The sequence below is a fragment of the Stenella coeruleoalba genome (genome assembly GCF_951394435.1).
Source record: "Stenella coeruleoalba genome assembly, chromosome: 2".
In the NCBI taxonomy this organism is placed as follows: Eukaryota; Metazoa; Chordata; class Mammalia; order Artiodactyla; family Delphinidae; genus Stenella; species Stenella coeruleoalba.
Window position 1 is genome coordinate 164131651 of NC_137147.1, and position 22024 is coordinate 164153674.

Below are 22024 nucleotides of genomic sequence, written 5' to 3' on the forward strand. Positions count from 1 at the left end.
GAAGGGGATTTCTTTTCTTGTTCTTTTTTTTTAATATGAATTTTATTTCAGAGTACTTTTCAACTCCTGGATTTCCATTTGGTTCTTTTGTAACCTTTCCCCCCCACCCCCACCCCAGCCGCATCACGTGGTTTGCAGGATCTGTTCCACAACCAGGGATTGAACCTGGGCCACGGCGGTGAAAGCCTGGAATCCTAACCGCTAGGCCACCAAGGAACTCCCCAGAAGGGTTTTCTTCTAAAATTAGCTTAGAAAGCTATTGTTAGAACCCGGAGCATTTTCTCCAAGGTCCTACATGGTTTATCAGGAGGCGAGTTCAGCCCACGAACGCTTACTCTGCCCACAGGAAGCTGAACTACTGATTAATGAGTTTGTATCAATTTTAACATCTTGGGACAGGAGGTCACAAGGGCCTTGGCAGGTGTAGGATACGGTTAGGCAGAATTTTAGAATAGGAGGGCCTTCAGACTTCCAATCTCCCTGCCCTTCATGACATTCGTTGCCCTCGTGCTGTCAAAGGCCCTGGCTGAAGTTACCCAGGCCAGCTAACATCTCAAAATGACCAGAACCAGGTCACGTGTGACATACGGGAATTTACAGGGAACGATTCTGATGGTATCGCTACAATTAGGGCCCACCCTACCCAGCTCCCAGGTCCAAAGTGTACATTTTTGAAAACGGCACATTTTAAAACAAATAAGCAACTGACTGAAGGCATCTCAAGTCCGGGTGGTGTGGAGAAGCGTCCTCTGGACCAGGGCAGCCACAGCATCCACCCTGGATGCCTCCTCTCGGCACTCAGCCATCATCACTGGCCCAGCTGTCCAGCTGCTTTTCCTCCCGGTATTAACCACAGGTTAAGCTTTCAAGGGAACTCGAAGGCAGTTGTTCACTGACACCAGGGGTTCTTGGCCTTGGCCACCTATGAGAATCTCCCGGCGGGGTTGACATTCCAGATCCTGGATCTGCGGGGCCAGACATCACACCTCAGTGGGGCTCTAAGCCCTCGGGGGCCTTGCGGGTGTGGCGAGCTGGAACCACTGATTCACAGACCGCACTTGTGACTGCGGAGCTTCTACCTCCCAGACTCCACACTGAAATATCAAATTGTCACCCAGATCTCCTACTGGGCCCCGGAGTGTCTGCATCACAACCAGTGGCAGTGTGAAGTCATCCCCAGGTGAAGCACTGAGCGACAGAGTCCGAGCCCCTGGAAACCCACAGCTCCCGCCAGTCCTGGAGGGAGGGTCCCAGGCCCCAGGGAGGCGGGGCTCTAGGGCTCGAGCGGGTGCCAGGTGCCAGGTCTCCAGGCTCCTGCTTCCTGCCCCAGCACCTCCCAGACCCCGGCACAGAGCCCAGCCCCAGGGTAGGGCAGCTCGGCCAAGGGCAGGGCGGTGAAGCGAGGGCACATGCGGGCTCCCAGCCGTGAGCGCCCATTGTGGGGTGATGCCCGCTGGTCCCTCAACCACCAACGGAAGGAGGGAAGAAGCTACGTTCCCGTTTAGATCTTAGAAACAAGCAACCCATAGGGGAGAAGGCGGCCTCGCTCTAGGCGGGCCCACCTCTCACCTTCCGCCTGGAGGGGGCACCGTCCCCACTGCTTGGCAGGCCTGACTGCCATGTGTGGGCACACGCAGAACAGGGCTCTGAGGCCTGGATGCCTGGCCCACTGGAACACAAGAAGCCTTCTTATTTACAAACACAAACACTCACTGCACATGCTAACGTGGACTGCTGTTAAATGTGGACTCTTCTTAAATGAGTGCAGAGGCAAAATATCCCAGGTTTTTCATAGCTGAGCCATAGGCCACAGACCCCAGCACCTTTATCAAGGCTTCCTACCACAATGCTAGTGGGAACATTTCTGGAAAAACCAGCATTCCATCCCTCCCACCTCCCCCTTGAAAATAAGAGAACTGAAACCACAAAGGGAAAAGATTTTATCCAAAGACCGCCCCCCTTTCCTCCCTTAAGCCCCATTTTACAGTAAGAGACCAGAGCGAGGGGGCTCAGCCCACCCTCCCTGCTGGGGAGACAGCCAAGGTCAGAACACCACTCTCCACGCTCCAGGCAAATACACTTCCATGGTGCCAAGCCTGCTTTCTACTGCAACCCCACATCAAAGTGGGACCCATTACACCTTGAAGGTAAAATACTAGCAGACTTACGCCAGGATGGCTTCACTAGGAGGTGGGAAGGTAGAAAGTATGCACAAAACTCAAAAATATGCTCTAACCTACATTTAAAATCACTGAAAAATTTGGCCTTTTTATGTAAACGGTAATATAGACAAATATTTTGAACACCCCACATTTTAACTCCCAAAATCACTTTTTAAAAAGACTTCTTGAATATGGCCTCCCCCTGCCCAATCTTACCACTCCCAGACCCCACAACCAACCAGTTAGCCATCAGGTTAAGGAAAAGAAAAGACATTCAGTTAAGGAAAAGAAAAGACATTCAGTTAAGGAAAAATGTGTATACCCACCATTTAATTGTATACTTGAGGTTTGGTTGACTGACTGTGCTATCATCTAGGAAAATAGTCGAGCAGGAGCTGTATTTCCTTCCTATTTGTCCTGGAGGATGCTAAAAAACAATGGCAACAAGACAAGGACAATTAAATAGGGCTCAAAATTCTTCCAAGGAACATCATCCCCTTCACCTTGAGACCAGCCTATAGAGGAAAAGTGTCTTGGTGAGAAATGTTAACACTACCAGCAAGAACAGTACAAACCCACTTCCTTCCTACAATGAAATTCCATGTTCTTCCACAAAGAAAAGTCACCACCACCACTCCTGGCCCCCAGCCTCCATCAGAACAGTACACTCTCGCAATCGAGCATCAAAGCGTGTGCTGCAGAGTCCGTAAAATCACTGAGAAACAAGAAGTATGCGCTCATCACATCAATGAAAGCCCTTGCTGAAGGCGGCATCCTGGATTGAGGCACGAGGATCAAGACAAGAGTCCACTGCACCCATTTTTTCTATTCTTGGGATACAGTCGATTTGGGGACCATGGAAAATGCAGCCAATGTTCATTTAGAATCTCCGAATCTTGAATTTCAGGAGGTGAAGATAAAAATAAGTGAAAGTTATCTGATGCTTTTGAAAATACTACCAATGTATAAGCTTCAGGTAGGGTGCCTGTGCAGTCTCATGCCTGGTTTTTTCACAGCTACATAAATTTTGAGCTCTTTGGAAAACTTCAGAACTAAGATCTACTTCTGAAATATACTGTTAAAGAACAAAGAATTTAAAGAATTTAAATTATACTCGGATGACATCTAATTGAATAGTAAGTCGATTTTTGGCAATTATGTGGGCAATATGATTAGTAGACATCAATCTGGATAATTCTAGCTCAAAGCATGTTAGAAAAAAAATAATAAAATCATCCAAACAAGTCTCCACTTGCCTGGTGTTATGCTGACAATCTAAGTGTCATTTTCAGCAACCAAAAAAGATAATTCCTTAAGGATAACAACACTGCCTGCCTCATGTGCCCACCCCCAACGAAGCCCTCAGTATCCATGGTTTATGAACATGAAGGGAGCTTTAAAGCCCATCAGAGACCAAATGCCCTGTTCGATACTTTTAACATTTACTTCTTATTTAATAAGGTTTCCCGGGACTTCCCTGGCGGTGCAGTGGTTAAGAATCTGTCTGCCAATGCAGGCGACACGGGTTCGAGCCCTGGTCCGGAAAGATCCGACATGCCGCGGAGCAACTAAGCCCGTGTGCCACAACTACTGAGCCTGCGTGCCACAACTACTGAGCCCACGAGCCACAACTACTGAAGCCTGCATGCCTAGAGCCCGTGCTCCACAACAAGAGAAGCCACCACAATGAGAAGCCCACGCACCACAAGGAAGAGTAGCTCCTGCTCACCACAACTAGAGAAAGCCCATGTGCAGCAACGAAGACCCAACGCAGCCAAAAATAAATTTAAAAAAAAAAAAAAAAGAGCAAATCTCCCAAAGAGGCAAAAGCAAGGTTTAGAGTATTTAAAATTTCAGTTCCTGGATCACACTCACTTCATTCCTTGACTTCTATGGCTTAATACTCATGAAAAAACTATATCCATACTTAAAACACTGGAAAGACTTTCATCAGTTTTGCTATTGAACTTGGAAAAGTATACAAAATTTACCTATAAATCGAATGAGCAATAACAATAATAACATCAACATAGTCAGCTGTTGCTGAAATCAGTTTGCAGATCACCTTCCCGTTCAGTCTACCACGTGAACAGGTAGACAGGAGTCATTCTACAAGATCGGAGAAGTAAGACGTCAAGGCTTTTTCAAGGCCCCCCATTTATCAGGTGGTAGATCTAGGGCTTGAACAAAATTCTTTTGGCTCCAAGTCCAGCTAACAATGTGACTCTTGCTTAACTGATAAATAACACTCTCTAGTTACTTTATTCCTTCACAAAGTTTTTACAGCTATCACCTGTCTCAATATTAAGACAAATACTGTGATTGTTTTGCTGAGGGTAAGGGAGGCTGGCCATTCAACTCCTGATTCATTCTGTTTTAATATCTTTTTTCTTTCCCCTTTAACTTAGAATGATCAATTCACTTTAGGCATGCTGTCGTCGAGGGGAGGAGGATGTTACAGAAAAATTAGGCCAAAGCAAAAGCCATGAGTTTCCCCTAAGTTTCTGGGGGGTTGATTCCGGACTCCCAGCCACCTACAATGCCACCCACAATTTATAATCAGAGACTTCCACATTTTAGTTAAAAGATTCATTAATTAGCTAACCAAAACGTCAGCAAATTTTAAATAAACTACAAACTTTAAATAAAGCCCTTTACACAAGCCTTTCTAAAATACCTAAGCATCTCTATTGTAATGTATTAAATTTTCCTATAACTGTTGATCTAATTACATCTAAAACACAGGTGCTGATTAGAATATTAATCTTTATAATTTGCCCTAGCTCAGCTTACTGTTAAAAGTCCCCCAAGGGGTTTATCCTCAAATGGTTTCAAGCTTTAAAATCTATAATAATTCTTTTAGAAGCAGCCTCCTTTTACTTTTTAAGTCTCTCTCGGCAAATTCACAGCCAGGGAAAGGCCCCCTCTTTTCCAGCCAGGGGTTCCTTCTCTACTGCCCTCTCCCTGGCGACTGTTCCCAAAGTCAGCCTCTTTCACTTGCTAACACGTGCTGCTGGCTAACGTGTTTCTGGAGCCAGAAAACCCTTGTTTCTCTCCACCTGGTGGAAGTTATTTCCCTGTTGTGATCATCTTCCCTCACCTCTCCTTACATGGCTTACCTATGGCCACTGCTTTTTAGCAAATAGCAGCCTCTTTGTAGATCATCTTAGCAACATGTACTAAGCAGGTTATTCAGACACTTAAAGGAGAAATTAAAGAAACAACGTCCCTCACGATAAAGCAAATAAAAACCAAGAAGGTTTTATAAATAAGGGCAAAGTATAACGGTCATTCCAGAGTTCAACAACAAATTAAATTACAAATTTTAGTTGGGCCCAAATTCAGAAAAGAGTGTTCCCTCTGACTTCAGATAAATAAGTTAAACAACTTCTGTCCGGGTGGGGCTTGGCGAGACCATCTGAGAAGCACAGAGGAGGAGAGCTGGGAGGGCAGCTCTGAAGCCAGTCCCCTGGGCCTCAGTGCTGGCTCCACCGCTCATCTGGCTGATTCTTTGTGCCTCACTTTCCTCATCTGGAAAATGGGAGTGATAAATAGTACCTCCCAGGTGTGGTTATCGAGTACACTAAACCAATTACAACAGAGCCTGGCACAAACGTGGTAAAACACTCAATAGACTGTACTGATTATTATTATTGCTACTTATCTTTTCTCTACTGCTCTAACTTATGACACCCAAGTGTCCCCAAACCTAAAAAGCACAGCTGGTTTATTAGCCTAATTGAAGCTGCAGGTAATTTCACTCAAATTCTATTTCAGTTGGTTGCAACGGCACATTCCAATGGCTCCTCCTGTCGCGGGCAGAGCTGAAATCTACTCTGCAATGTGGTCTGCAGGGTCATGCTGCTACCCTGCTCATCTGCCACATAAGGCAGCACAGAAATGTCTTTTATAGGAATAAGCACACCTGAGCACATTCCAACAACTGTGTGCTTCCGCTTTTTGTGTCGGGAGGTGAGAGGGTTCACAGGGGAAAGAGGACACTCTGAGTCAGGATGCACAGCATGGGGCAGGTCACTGGGACTGTGCACACCGCAAAGCGTGAGGTCAGCAACAGCATGTGAGACAGATGTGCAGACTGGCACGAGGAGGGCGCAGCTCTGCCCACGAGCCACCCTCAGAACTGCCTCTCCCTCCAGCCCACTTTAAAGGGGCTGCAGTGACCAGCGGAGGCGGTCTCCGCCCCACCCTTCCTCTTGTCTGCAGGCTCCTCGGCTGACCTGCTAATGAGGGGGGAAGTGTTCCAGCGCACCCAGCAGGCGAAGAAATGGGGGTGAGGGTTTACGGAAGGAGTTCTTCAAATCTCTCAACGCTCTATGTCCAGGTTTATACAGCTTTCAAAAAATAAAATAGGGCACGGTAATGTTCAGCGTATTTTCCTTAAGACATAGCTTGTAATTTCACATATGCTTTACACTGATTCTTCAAAACTTGAGAGGGCCAGGGAAGAGGCCACTGCTTTAGGAATCTGATAAAAACTACAGACCTTCTCTTTGACCCTTAGAACACGGTTCACGCACATATATACTGACATTGCCCAAGAAGGCATCACCAGTCTCCCACAGGCCGAGCGTGGAGGCCCTTGAGTGCAAGGGCCTGGCTATGAATTTCTTTCCAACTGCATTTTGTCCAGATTTTCAAAGGGCAGAAAAGACAATATTATGGCTTTAAGTCTGTTTAGCACAAAGCTTCAGGGCCAAGTACTTCAAGTTCTACAAATACTTAAATGCAGGCAGTCTAGAAATCCTGAGAAAACCCCCCTGAGAAGTCAAATACTTCAATCTTGTTCTCGATACGAGAATCGATAGCACGCTTATTTGGTAACACGCCTACTTCATCAAGGGGCAGAAGTTTACAGGGCAAGGAGGTTGTGGCTCTAACTCTCCTGGTGGCTGGGCGCCACAGTCCTGGGGGTGCAGGTTGGGGTCGCCATGGGGCAGGGGTGGAAGGAGGCTGGCTGCACCCGCTGCTCAAGGAAGAAAGATCAAGTATCTTTGATGCCTAGCCAGCAGGTCAGGGAGATGCTGCTCAAAATGGCCAAAAGACTAGAGCTGGACTTTTTAAAATTAAAGTGTTGTCAAATTTATCCTTTCTTAGAGCGTCGAAAGAACGTGCAGACTCCACTGGACCTATAAACAATGAGGGAGAGGAAAGAGTGTGTGGAGGCAGACAGCCTCATGGAAAACAGCTGTACGCTTATTCAAATGGGACTGAGTTAGGAGAGCAAGCAAGTCTCCTGGGGGAGCGGGTAGGAGGGAAGGATTAGAAATGTAAAAGAAGTGCTCCCGTGGACCTGAGTGGGGTCTGCTGCCGTATCGTCCACACACATCTTCCCAGGATCGGCAGCTGTCTGGGGCTTCTGGACAAACACTGGCCCCGGGGAGAAATGCCAAGCCGTGCTCGTCCAGTCACAGACCCCACAGAGCACGAGTGCACTGCAGCGTTCTTCACATTCTTCCATGTGCGAACAAGATTCACGGACCATTTCCCCATCACAGACACAGTATGACAGCTCTCTGCGCTGGACAGTCATTATGAAGAACACAGGGAAACAGCTCCACTTACATGGTTAATGAAGAGACTCTTGCGTTTTTCTCTCACTGTGAAAACAAAAGATGCAACAGAAATGTTACTCGCCTGCGTGCCAAACCCTTGCAGGCTGTTGAGGACGGGCCTCTGCGTCAAGGTCCCATCCTTCCACCAACCAACGTGCCCAGATGCTCAACTTACTACATAAGAAATGCAACCTGCACAAATGCAGATCTGACCTCGGCTAGCTAACAGAGCAAAACCTAAACCCACTGACAACATGGCACCCAACAAAATCACTGCAGCCATAGTTAACTGAGGGGTAACAGCTTTCTAAGAACTAAATAAAGTAGCAACTAGTAAATCTCATAAAACTTGCATGCATCCACTAATTTAAGATGATCAACAGATAACAGGACTATTTATTTCTAACCCAACCAGACCCATAAACGTCCATACTATTTGGGTGAAATATGATAACAACAATACCCATAACAGCATTAAAATACAGGACAGTGTATGTCGGAAGCATTATTGGTCATGGAATCCAATTACTCTCCGTGCTGGTGCAGGGGAGGAAAACCGGCTTCTGTGGAGGCCGCGCAGAGCATCCTGCCCCCTCAGGGAGGCTGATCCAACTCACAACAAAAACACCGCCCCTTCTGAAATGCTGTTCTCACGCTCTGTGTGCGAGGTGTGGTCTGCACCCAGCCTTCCGTGCCCCAGATCCCAGTGTTTCTCAAAATGGGGGCCCCTCAGCCCCAAAGATGTAGAAGGGGGACAGGGAACCCAGAGGAGCTTTTTGACAATGTAGTAACATTGAGTTTTGCATTTTCTTTCCTGAAGACTTACTTTTGAGAATATATACTAATCAATCAACACAGGTAATGAGCAGGCCACTGGAGAGGACAGAGATATATTTAAATCAAAAGGGAAGCTAGGAACACTAGTTGCGAGTGTTCGAGGAAAAGGGCAGGTGGGACTCTTTCATTCAACCTGGATTCGATTCCCTGTCCGTGCCTGGCAAAGAGGTGAGGCTGCTCTAGAGGGCGCATGAACGCTGGTGCTTCCCCAGGCTCCCGAGCGCGTTGGGTTAGACCAGGCGCCTCCAGATGACAAGAGCAGTGGATACAAGTGACAGTCATTCACATGGCTGGTAAAGCCTTTCAGGTGTACTTCCCAGAAACTCGAAAGTGCGGAGCTCCTACAACCAGGTGAGAAACTCTTTGGCAAATAAGTGGACTCCAATTCCTTACTGTCAACAAAACTGAAGACTGAACTGCAGCTATCAGGAATTATTTTGGATGATAAATCCCTTGGAGTTTTTTGACATATAAACCAAATAGAGTAGAAAGAATTTAGTGATTAACAAAACTCCTTCCATCCCCACCTATTGATGTGTATAAACAAAACTCTTCAGCACTTACACATCCATAAAAACAAGAAGATCTGATGACTAGCACCTCGTTCCAGCTACATGTAATAGTCATACACAGAAACATCTCAGTAAGAAATGTTTTTCCAAAAATTATTTCACTTTTCTGTTTAATAGTTATTCATTAACGTTTTAATGCTTGTATTGTTTTGATCAACTGGGAACTAACAATAATGATACCACAATCCAGAATTTATTTATAACACTGAGAGACTTATAATTATGAGAAATAAAAATTAAATTCAAGTGAGATCCATATTTTCATAGAAGTATGATAGTGTGACAAGTGAGTTTTAGAAATCGAATATATTACATTAGGATAAAACTCTATGAAGAAAATGGCACGGAAATACAAGTTCAAGATGAAAGGAGTGATATGAAATTTCCAACTGTTAAAGAAGAGCGTGTTCATACATTTTTAAATGACTGCTGATGGTGGATTACCAAACCACCATGGTATTAAGATATTATTTGAAACATTTTTTAAAAGAGGGACAGTTTTATTTTAAAATACCAATGTTTACATCAGAAATTACATCCTTTGATAGCATGAAAAATTGGTATGGTCAACATAAAAATGTTTAAAGGAGTTCATAGTTTTTAAAAGTTATTTTCCATGGTTTATAGCATGAAAATCAGCAGCATAAGAGCTTTAGGCTCCTACAGATTCTTCAATATCTCACTGCAAAAGCATCCCCTGTGGAAACTGGGAAGCTGTGGGGAGACACACAGAGCGACTGACGGGGAACTAGAGAGACAGGCACCCTAAACAGGGCACCCAGGACCATGATAAAGAGAACTGGGACCCTCACAGGCACAGGGTTCGGCTGCCTGCAAATGTCTGACTACAGGAGAACTAAAAGGCTGGTCCTCTCATCATGCAGGAGTTCAACACTGCCAGGAACAAAAGCAGGACCCCAAAGAGAGGAAGGCCACAAAACGTTTCTCAATGTCAGTGTTTCTGAATGACTGTGCAAAGAAAACCAGAGCTCATATTTTAATTTCTGAATTTTAGTCTTTCTACTTTGGCTTCAAGTCATTCAAGGGACAAGTTGCTTTTATTCCTTTAAATATTTCAAGGAACTCCTGAAAAACACACAGATCACACATTCACATTCACACACACACACACACACACACACACACACAGGTTTTTATTTTTGTCCAACTTCTTTCTTAAAGCAAAGAACTTTTCTAAAAACCAAACTAATTAAAATAAAAAAATACACTTTGACTGTTTTCTCCTAATACTTAAAAGAGTAGGCTCTCATGTCTTTGAAAACGGCAAATTAAAATGGAATAGAAAAGGAAAAGACAAAATCAACTGCAATTCTCCCCCACAAGCAGAAATGAGAGCACGAAAAGGCCAGGCTGAGCAGACTAATCTCTCACAGGCACCTCCTCTCCCACTACAAGGAGCCCTTGGTCCTTTCTTTGTTGAGTGGTTCTCATACAAAGAAAGTCCACACTGACATCTCATATGTGTGAGGAAATGACCGAGAGAGCAGTCCGTTGGGCTTGGGACAGGACCTCCCTAACTTCAGCCAGCTGGGGAGGTCTGATCAGGAACGCCTTCCGTGATCACAGTCAGCCCAGCCTAAATCTCTTTGCTATTCAGAGGGAAAAGGAACTTAACAGCCAGGAAGCTCCTAATGACTTAACGCAGGCACATCTAAAGCAGAATCACGGAACAGCTGGTGGCAGGGAGCGTGGCAGGCAGAGCCTGGCTGCCAGGCCGAGTGCTGAGGAAGGAAGGAGGACGAGGGTCTTCAGAGCAGAGAGCTGTGAAGGCCGTGGTCCGGACGGAGCTGCCCCAGCATAACTGCCATGGCCCCATCCATGGTCTCCCACCCAGAAGCCTATCCTGAACTGCAAAGGAGCACATCGACCTCAAGAAGAGATCACCAGATTCAAATGAAAATGTGTGCTTATAAGCTCACATTACAACACTTCTTCCAAGGTTGGGGTCAGGGGGGCACAACTGGAGCACGTGGAACCCACAGGTTTTAACTGCTCTAGTACTCCTGGAAGTGGAGGGAGTGCTGCAATGGCAATGGAAGTTTACCCAAGTGAAGACAGATCACAATCCAATCAAGAATGTCTCCTGGCTTTGTCTTTCCCTCCTTTCAACCACCTAGGGTGAACACATCCTCTGTATCAGGCAGAGCAAGGCAAAGGGATACTGAGATCCAATATCACACGTTCCGTTCCCTCCAGGAGCTCGTTGGTGATACACATGAGGAAATAGTTTTAAATACCACAATATGGTTCAGATATGAAGAAATATTCACAGGGTACCCTCAGGACCACTTAATCTAGCCTGAGGGGTCAAGAACACCTTCAAGGAGGAAGTGATAGCAGAAATGAGCCTTGAAGACTGAAGAGATGAGCTGTGTGGAAGACAGAAGGGAAAACCCAGCTAAACGCAAAGGAGCAGGGGGCGAGTGGCACCCTGGGGTGCCGCAAGCGATCCAGCGTGGCGGACACAGTGCAAAAGGAAACAGACTGGAAACGACGGCGGAGGACGGACCTCCAACGGCCTGTATATCACGCTAAGCCGTTTGGAGTTTAACATCAAGGCAACTGGGGAACCACAAAAAAATTTTAACAAGGAAGTGACATAATCAGATCTGATTTACAGAAAGTCTCTTCATCTAGCAGCAGCGTAGACACAGGACTGGGAAGGGAAAAGGTCAAAGGCCAGGCCACAGGCTGCGGCAGGAATCTAAGTGAGAAATTATGGACGGAGGTGGCAGCAACAGGCATGGGAAAGAGTAGTCAGATTAAGGTGACACTGAAGAGGTAAAAACTGATACACTTTCGATTAACCTGGATGCAATGGTGGCTGATAAATGTTTAACAGATGCCTTTTAAATAAAAGAAGAAGAAGAAGAATGCCCTGACTTGTAGCATTTGCCAATTTCCATGCTGTAAACACTGCCATCATGGCTGTTTTGAACTCCTGGCCTGCTGTCACTGATCCTGGAGCTGGAAGAAACGAACATGGTCGGCTCCAGCACCACAGCCAGCAGGCAAGCACCAGAAGAGGGAAGGGCCTTCTCTGGTCTGGGGAGAGGGAAAGGCAGGAGGTGAACCCCAGTTACTAAGTTCTGTTTGGGACACACTGAGTTAGAGGAACCAATAGCCTTCAGTGTAAAAGATGTCCAGCAGCCAGTTGGACAGACGGAGTTTGAATACTGCAGAGCAGTATCTGGCTGGACATTCTAGTTGACACGGAAGCCGCAAGGAGCTGTACGCAGGCCAAAAAGATAAGAGGGTAAAAGCACATAACCCTAGAAAACACTAACATCAGAGGGATAAATGGAGAAGCTGATTAAGATGTCTGAGAAGCACCTTAAAGAAACAGGGGGGTTCTCAGGACCCATTTCCAAATAGCCAATTCTCTGTGATCAACTCACCAAAGAATGAAGTCTTTAAAGTTACCAAATTTACCTATTTTAAAAAAACCTATTTCTTTTCATCATCTATAAGGCAAGTGTTCATTAGTTGGACTTGTCTTCAGCAATACGGCCTGTGTGAGCAAGTGCCACACGAGAGCAGGAGCCACCGGAGGCCGTGTCCTCAGCAGCCTCAGCGGTCACGCCACAGAATGGGGGAAGGGAGAAGGCGGCCAGTGGGAAAGCAAAGGGAAAGGGAAGGAGGAGGCAGCACCAGGGCTTTCACTCGGCAGGTGGGAGACGGTGTCAGTTATTTTTCCTTTTCTTGTTTTTAACCTGTGAGACCCAAGTAGGTTTACACTGAAAGGAAAGAGCCAGCACTTGAGAAACTGAAGCAAAAAACAGAAGGATCAGAGTCACTGATACCCTGATGATCCAGACAGGAGAGGAAGGGAACGAGAGGTGGAGCAGAGGTGAAGGGGAAGCTGCAAGTCCCTGACTCACACCTGGGGACGCTGTTAGGTCAGAGAATCCTGCCATCCCTCTCCCGGTGGCAACCAAGATATGTGTCATCTACTTAGAGGCTCTAATGCCATTCCACACAAATCTAGGTAGAAAAATTTCTGACTGATGTTGGTCTGTACCCTAAATTCACAGGAAGCAAGAACCAAATATGAAAATATGCCAGTCGTGTAACTTGTTTTCACAGCACTACATTCAGCGCAAAAAATTGCTTCTGATTCCCATTTTTCATTGTCCCAAACCCTCACCCCATCGCCACTTTCCTGCCTGGCAATACCTACCCCTCCCAATGGGCTCCCACTTCACCAGGTGAAGAAAAAATGTCTTGTTTTGTTTTTACCCAATACGTTCTAAACTTATTTCACAAGTATTTGATACCTACGATGACTTATTCTCACTCTTGGAAACACTGTTTTTTTAATAAATGCACCAAATTCTCTCAAATCAAGTCAGTGGCCTGCTTAATTAAAGAGCGCCAATATTATATCAGCATTATACTACATCAAAGTTGTCACCTAACCATAACTGAGGAGTTATCAGTTCTTATAAATGAACTTACTGTCTTAAATATGTTTATTTTTTAGTCAGTTTAGGACTCCGTCAAAATTAGAGCTGAGCAATTTGCCAGAAGAGTCAGGGCTAGAATCACTAGGGCTCCAGCACTGTAATATAACATCTTCATCACTGTATCATCATTTAACAAATTCCTCCCACTACTCTTTTTTTTTCTTTTTTAAAATTTATTTATTTTTGGCTGCGTTGGGTCTTCATTGCTGTGCAAAGTCTTTCTCTAGTTGTGGTGCTCAGGTTTCTCCTTGCGGTGGCTTCTCTTGTTGCACAGCATGGGCTCTAAGCGCACGGGCTCAGCAGTTGTGGTGCACGGGCTTAGTTGCTCCATGGCCATGTGGGATCTTCCCGGACCAGGGATCGAACCCATGTCCCCTGCACTGGCAAGCGGATTCTTAACCACTGCGCCACCAGGGAAGTCCCCTTCCGCTACTCTTTTATACAGGAATCCAACTGAGAGACTGTGTTCACCATACTGTGTGTTTTCTCTCTCCTTTACAGTGAGATTAGCCAAGGGCTGAAAAGAGTGGAAAATCCCCCAGGAGAAATTCCATGCCACAGAACAAACTGGTTAGCAGGAGTCTGACAGAAAGAAAACATCTACCCCTAGTGTACAGGCTCAATTCGGTTCTCAAATGACACAACAGAGACAATGGCGCTTTAATTTAGGGTTATATTATACCTTCTTTTACATACTAATTCTTCTGATCTTTAGAGAATTTATGCAAAGATCAATTTTTAAAGGAAAATTTCTGATTCTCGGGGTAGAAACTACTTAGAACCAATCCAGCTGATTGGCAAAATGAGGACAGTTGCTTCAAACAGTAAATTCTAAAAGCATAACTATAAAATAAAGAAACCCCAAGGAAACCACCACCAAACAATATCCTTAGGGGTCACTAAAGGGGATTCTATTTTTATCCTGGGAAATCAAGACAGGCTAGTTGCCAACGTAAGTCTTCTTTAAAAAAAAAAAGAAAGAAGCATAAATATATCAGTAACCTACCGTCCGTCTGAGATTTACTGAGGAATATTGTGCTGGCCCGAGGATGGTCTGAAGGATTGAATTCCATGTTCAAATCTTTAAAGAAAGAAAAAGAAAATATATGAATATCCATCTGATAACTAAAGGGAGTCAAGATTTTCAATCTTAAATTACTAATACATTCAAGGATTCTGGAAAAAACCAACAGTTACTGTGCTAACAGATTCTTCTAGGTTCAACTGAGAACACTGCTATTTAGAAACTTGAGAAAGTCATACAAAAAATTAGACACTTGGCTGGAGATCTATTAGCCGAAAACTCCATTTTCTTTTAAAAAGTCTGCTCTGCACCCAGGATACTACAGAATAGCAGGACAAAGTCCTAACACGTAATTAAGGAGAGTTATGTGCTACAACTGACTCATCTAAACCCCCAGTTAAGCGAGTGATATTTCCTTGTTAAAGTGACTAAAACAGAATACCTCAGCCAAATCAGCATCTACACACTCTGCTTAATCAAGACTGTCCTTTTCTGAAAACTTAATCCTTTAGAGCAAAAGCTCAAGTTGGCCATCTGTGGGCATAACCTGGGCCATGGATGTAAGTTTTGTTTGACTCATTCATTTTCTTTCCTTTGTAAAAAATTTGAGCCAATAGATAATGATTTTTACATTTCAAACACAGACCACAAAGGAAAAAAGAAGGTCTGTGTTTCCAGCTTCTCTTGAGAAATCAGATCATTGGCAACACCAGGCCCCACCACAGCAGTCACAACTGACAGGACCTGAGACCCCAGCGCCCCCAAGCGCCCAGTCCTCACCCTCTGCCTCACTTCGTACCCCTTCTTCCCCCACTGGCAAGTGGCTCTGTAATCCTGCCTTAGAACAGTCTCCAAGGGCTACAGGCTTGTCAGTCCAGTATAAACAATTAGAATCCGATCACAGAAGAGTTCTTCCAATTAAAACAAAAACAAAAAGATTCCACAGGGAAAGAATGGCTAAGCAAAACAAAAGAATAAAGTTAGAGGAGGGAAGAGAGAAGATCAAAAATAATGGAGGGACTTCCCTGGTGGCGCAGTGGTTAAGAATCCGCCTGCCAATGCAGGGGACACAGGTTCACGCCCTGGTCTGGGAAGATCCCACATGCTGCAGAGCAACTAAGCCCCTGTGCCACAACTACTAAACCTGCGCTCTAGAGCCCACGAGCCACAACTGCTGAGCCCACGTGCCGCAACTACTGAAGCCCATGTGCCTAGAGCCCGTGCTCTGCAACAAGAGAAGCCACCGCAATGAGAAGACCGCGCACCGCAACAAAGAGTAGCCCCTGCTCACTGCAACTAGAGAAATGCCCATGCGCAGCAACAAAGACCCAACACAGCCAAAAATAAATAAATAAATGAATAAATAAATTAAAAAAACAAAAAAAAAACCGGAAAGTCAGAATGGTCTTCAAATCAGCTTCCAACATCAGAATGAAAACTATTTTGAGTTCCATTACTTCCGTAAATTTGCAAAGAAATCTAATCAACACCAATAAAACCAGATGGTATCTATCCTTAGTTTAATAGCTAATCCAGTCAAAGATAAAAGGAAAGAAAAAACAAGGATGGCCACATGTATCCAGGAGGCAACACCTGTCACAGAGACCCCTCGGCAGACCTCTGAGGTGAGGCCTCTTCCTACATCAGCCGATGGCTCGTTGCACTACAGCTGCTCACCTCCCGCTGGGGGCTTGAGGAAAGCGACACCTGAATCGCAAACGCTATCTTTATTATCTGGTCCTTCTTCTGTAACAAGTATTAAAGTTATATATAGTGGTTTCACAGCTGAAGGCATTAAGGGATTCTGATGGAAGGAGAAAGACAGAGGGAAACAATTTTTCAAACTTGCTTCCATTTGTACTAGATAAAGTTAGGCCAGAAATTTCTGGTAAAAATGAGTCTGTGAGGAGCCTGACCAGAATGCTCGCTTATGTCCCGGGTGGTTTCCTGAATAGGTGACAGGCCAGGTATCATTTCTACCCATTCAATGATACAGAGCAAGTCAGGAAGAGTTCAGAGGAGCCTTCAAGCTCTGGGCTTGACGTGATGTCACAGATGAGGCGAGTGAGGCCAAGAGAGCTAAGTGTCGAGCGGGGTGATAATAGAACGTGGGTTGGGAGCTGTGGTCTCCAGAGGCAAGTCCAGAGTTTCCCCACCGTCCCTGTTAGGCCAGACCTTGCTCAGATCCCCAGTGCCCCAAAAGGACTGGAGCCTGGAACAGGAGGGAGGTAGAGGCTGATGCGGAAGGAAATCCAGAAGTCCCTAAAGCTGGCTTCCAAGTTCTCCCTAGAATTTAAGTTTTAGGATCTAGATCCTAGATGAGATAACCAGGAAGTTTCCACAAAGAGAAAAATCAAGGACTTGTTTCTGGACACAGGGCAATGCAATGTTGCTGAGGGAAACAGATCATCAGTTAAATTTTATGTGAAAGCACATCCAAATGTTTACACTTGTTAGGGGGCAACATCTCACGAGCTGCCAGGACATTACTTAAAAAAGGATTTAACAGCAAGTTGGTGTGCATTTTCTCCAATCCTAAGCAGATTCATATTCCGTAACTGTGGCGTGCACAGTAAACCCTACGCCCAGGTGCAAGCCAACAGGCCAAGTTCCCAAGCTCGTGCAGGCCAGGCCTGAAGGGACAGAGTGCTCGGGGCGCCCTTGCTGTGAAGGAGGGCCAGCCACAGAGGCCGATTACCTAGCCTGACTTAAATATGCAAAATGGCACCAAACAAAGGTACAAGGAACTGCCAGGTGTTTCCTAAGACAGAGAGCAGCCCCAGACCTTGAAGAGAATACAGAAAGTTATTCACAGTGTGTGCTTTGGCAAGGGAACTCCAACTTTGGGGGGAACAAAAATGGGAAAAGGCAGCCTTCTCACAAGCCAAGCAAAATAAACCTGCTGTGTCACTCAAACTTACACTCCGAAGTCATGATAAACCGCTACTTTAGCCATGAAGAAATAAGTCCCCACGCTGCAGTCAGGGATTGGGCACAACAAACTAAACTGGAGCACATTCCGAGGAAGGCGACGCTCCCCGTTGGCTCAGGGATGCTTCTGAATTGCAAGAATTAAAAAGAAGAAATTCACAGGCTATTATGCTTAAAATTAGAGATTATGGATGAAATAAAGCACTCTGCTACAGTCGGTTCTGACAGTATAGTACCTATTTTGAAGTCACCACCATGTCAAGTACTCCTCCGCCCCCCAAGCCCCTCCTGGAGACTCCCAGTGCCCCAGCTCTCCCCCAGACGGGCCTTCCCAGAGCACACACAGCTCCCACCTGCCCCCATCGAGCTCCTGAAGTACAAGAGTACTAACCCACCCAGAAGAGGAGTAACTTATAAATTTTAAATATTTACTTGGCTGGGACTTCCCTGGTGGTACAGTGGTTGGGAATCCACCTGCCAGTGCAGGGGACACGTGTTCGAGCCCTGGCCCGGGAAGACCCCACATGCCACGGAGCAACTAAGCCCGTGCGCCACAAACTACTGAGACTGTGCTCTAGAGCCCGCGAGCCACAACTACTGAAGCCCGCGCGCCTAGAGCCCGTGCTCTGCAACAAGAGAAGCCCCCGCTCTCCTCAACTAGAGAAAGCCTGCACGCAGCAACGAAGACCCGACGCAGTCAAAAACAAACAAACAAATAAGTAAATATTTACTTGGCTGTGTGCCATTTCAGTGTCGTATGAACAGACGTCACTGCCCTTACTGAAGAGTGAATCCCCATCCCTGAAAGACCCCGAGATGAGCTCGGTGGTGACACACATGGGGGCCAACAGCTCTGTAGGAAGGTCAGCACAGCCTACAGGATGACTTACAATTTAGTCACCACTAGTGCACAGGACCAGCTAGTGAACAATGAGGAAAGAAGATTCTGACCAAATCCTGCGAGAAAGAGAGTAGTGTGCTTAAAACAAAAGCACTCAGGGCTTCCCTGGTGGCGCAGTGGTTGAGAATCTGCCTGCTAATGCAGGGTACACGGGTTCGAGCCCTGGTCTGGGAGGATCCCACATGCCGCGGAGCAACTAGGCCCGTGAGCCACAACTACTGAGCCTACGTGTCTGGAGCCTGTGCTCCGCAACAAGAGAGGCTGCGATAGTGAGAGGCCCGCGCACCCCGATGAAGAATGGCCCCCACCTGCCACAACTAGAGAAGGCCCTCGCACAGAAACGAAGGCCAACACAGCAAAAATAATTAATTAATAAACTCCTACCCCCAACATCTAAAAAACAAAACAAAACAAAAAAGCTCTCAAACAAAGCAATGGACTCTAAGAGTCAAAAATTTTACACTGCTTTTTTTTTCCTCCGGCAAGGCTATACAGTTGAATTCGGTTAAACTGAACTCTACGCCAGGTATTGTGTTCAGTCCTGCTGATACCAAAAGACTACTTTGGGGTGGTAACCATGTCTGTGTCTTTACCTTTCCAGTTCTCCACACAAACTATCTCATGGTCATAAGAATGCATTCTTCATTTTCAAAGGGCTATAGTCAATTAATGGTGAGACAAAACATGTATTTAGATGCCTTCATAATGCATCACATGTTATTTCTGTCACAGAGATGCCTTCATAATTAACTGTGGAGGGGTAAATGAGCATCCTATTAGATACCACGAATATCACCACTGGGGGGTGGTCAAGGCCAGTCCAACCTGCCACACTTTTCACTCATTCAACAAACCATCACTGAGCATCTTCTGGGTACCAGGTACTGCTGAGTTCCACATCCTGAAGATACAGAATTGAACAAAACAGATCAAGTCCCTGATCTAGTAGAGTATCCTTCTAAGCTGAAGGTGAGAAGTACCAGTAAAGAAAACAACAAGGATGGAAGACCATCAAGAATATAAATTCTAAAACCCACATCCGGAAAGCTGAAAGCTGAAAGCTGACAATCCTGGAGTTCTAGGAATCATTCATTCCCCAAGGAGAAGCTCAAATGGTGGAGTAAAAGAAACACGTTTTATAATGTGGAAGATCTAGATGTGATAAGATATATATATATATGTGATATGTGATAAGATATGTGATAAGATATATATAAGATCTGCTAGCTCTATGGCCTCGTGCAAACTGCCATCCTATTCCAGGTTTCATTCCCTCAGCTATAAAGCAGGTGAGTAACACCTTACCCGGAGGAGTGCTGTGAGAATAGCAGTTATGCAACAAAAAGCAATAAGCAGGACTCGCGCCACAAAATAGGAGCCCCATAAACAATGCTATTAAAATTTTAGGGTACTGATAAACAGTGTGCCCCAGCATCTGGCTCAGTGCTGAAGACACACGTCAAACCTGGAGACAGTTAAATGTGTTAAAGCTCCGTCATCCAATCTCTGCTCCCTAAGGGGTCCTGACGTTCACAACTTCGGCATTCCCTGCTGGTGACAGAGGTCCTCCTACCTCTTACAATGACAAGATGATCCATCATGACAAGATAAACCAGCCTCTGAGGTGGGGGTACTTCAGTGAGAAAAGGCAGTTTTAGGAAATGTGACAGAATTCCTAGGGTTGACTTCAACCTAATGCTTAGGAAGCAGTTTGGAACCACTTCTTTATGCTGATGATACTTACTAAGACACATGTCAAATTAAAATACTAACAGAACATTCTAAGACTCTATTGCCAGACTATCAGGTGATAACAGAAATACTCAGTCACACTGCTTTCAGTCCATGTTTCAGCTAAGTAAAAGGCATGATAGGATTCCTTTAGTCAAAAGTGAAAATAAATCTAACAGCTGGGAACCTAGTGTAATTAACAATGCAGTCAGCCCTCCATGTCTGCACCCATGGGTTCAACCAACCTTTGGTCAAAAATAGTTGGAAAAAAAAATTCCAGAAAGTTCCAAAAAGCAAAACTTGAATTTGCCACACATAGGCAACTTCTTGTATAACACTTATATTTCATATTTACAATTAGTTATATAAAATTTAACATAGTATTAGGTATTGTAAGTAATCTAGAGAAGACAAAGTATACAGGAGGATGTGGTAGGTTACATGCAAATACTATGCCATTTTATATAAGGGACTTGAGCGTCCATGGATTTTGGAACCGACTCCCAGTGAATACCAAGGGATGACTATATTCTCCCATGCCACATAATGTAGTTTTTTCTGTCCTTTCCACATGTCACACCATTGTTCATCTCAGCTTCTAAGACAGCACCAATGCTATAAAAGATCCGTGTGATAAAATAATGCCTAAGATAAGTGGGAGTCATAATCCATCACTGATGGTTTGGAAATTTAGAAAAAAGGAAAACAGAACAGTGCAGCAAGGCCTAAACTGTGCTGGGTCTAATTTGGATAGACGAGGAAACATAAAAGACAACCTTTGGGGGTTCCCTGGTGGTACAGTGGTTGAGAGTCTGCCTGCCGACGCAGGGGACACGGGTTCGTGCCCCGGTCCGGGAGGATCCCACATGCCGCGGAGCGGCTGGGCCCGTAAGCCATGGCTGCTGAGCCTGCGCGTCCGGAGCCTGTGCTCCACAACGGGAGAGGCCACAGCAGTGAGAGGACCACGTACCGCAAAAGGAAAAAAAAAAAAAAAAAAAAAAACAACCTGGGGCTTCCCTGGTGTCACAGTGGTTAAGAATCTGTCTGCCAATGCAGGGGACACGGGTTCAAGCCCTGGTCCGGGAAGATCCCACATGCCGTGGAGCAACTAAGCCCGTGCGCCGCAACTACTGAGCCCGCGTGCCTAGAGCCTGTGCTCTGCAATGAGAAGCCACCGCAATGAGAAGCCTGCGCACCGCAACGAAGAGTAGCCTCTGCTCGCCTCAACTAGAGAAAGCCCACGTGCAGCAACGAAGACCCAAGGCAGCCAAAAATAAAATAAATACATTTATTTAAAAAAAAAACAACCTGCAAAATCAGAGACTTCCTACCTCCTACCTCCTTTCTCTGCATGGCCAGCCCCAGGTTGATCACTGTTCCAACAAATCATCCAAAAGATGGGCTGTTCACTTCGGCCTCGACAATATCAGTGAGTAGAGCCCAAAGGATTCAAGGATCCTGTGATCCCCTGATAGTTTTGGGAACTCCGTGGTAGAAAGTCAACTTAGATTCGAAGGCCAACTGTGGTCAGCTAACAATCCCAAACTTAATCTTAAGATGATTCCATCAGGTCTGTTTCCTATCTGTAGACAAATATTTGACATGGTCATAATCTCAAACTTTTAATTTCAATTTTAGGTAGTCATATTGCTAAATGTGACTAGGGTCTGCAAAGCAATGATGAAAAGTCAACAAATAACGCCTGTTAATTTTAAATGAGATTGGCTTACTTTTATTTTTTAGTCACTATTGACCCACTGCCTGAAAATCAGTGATTATCTCCATTCGTTAGGGCCAATGAGACCA

The 22024-nt window shown here is 45.4% G+C and overlaps 1 protein-coding gene across 2 annotated transcripts in view; it reads right to left on the reverse strand.

Moving 5' to 3' along the window:
- The window catches only part of CCNY (cyclin Y), a 127778-nt gene that overhangs the window by 18259 nt on the left and 87495 nt on the right, over positions 1–22024 (reverse strand). For both annotated transcript variants that reach the window (XM_079907710.1, XM_079907709.1), the window contains exons 2-4: positions 14638–14712; positions 7746–7780; positions 2489–2589 (exon numbers count right to left, since the gene is read on the reverse strand). In XM_079907710.1, the coding sequence (XP_079763836.1) occupies positions 2489–2589; positions 7746–7780; positions 14638–14704 (203 nt within the window). In that variant the 5' untranslated portion in view covers positions 14705–14712. The remainder of the gene's footprint in view (positions 1–2488; positions 2590–7745; positions 7781–14637; positions 14713–22024) is intronic.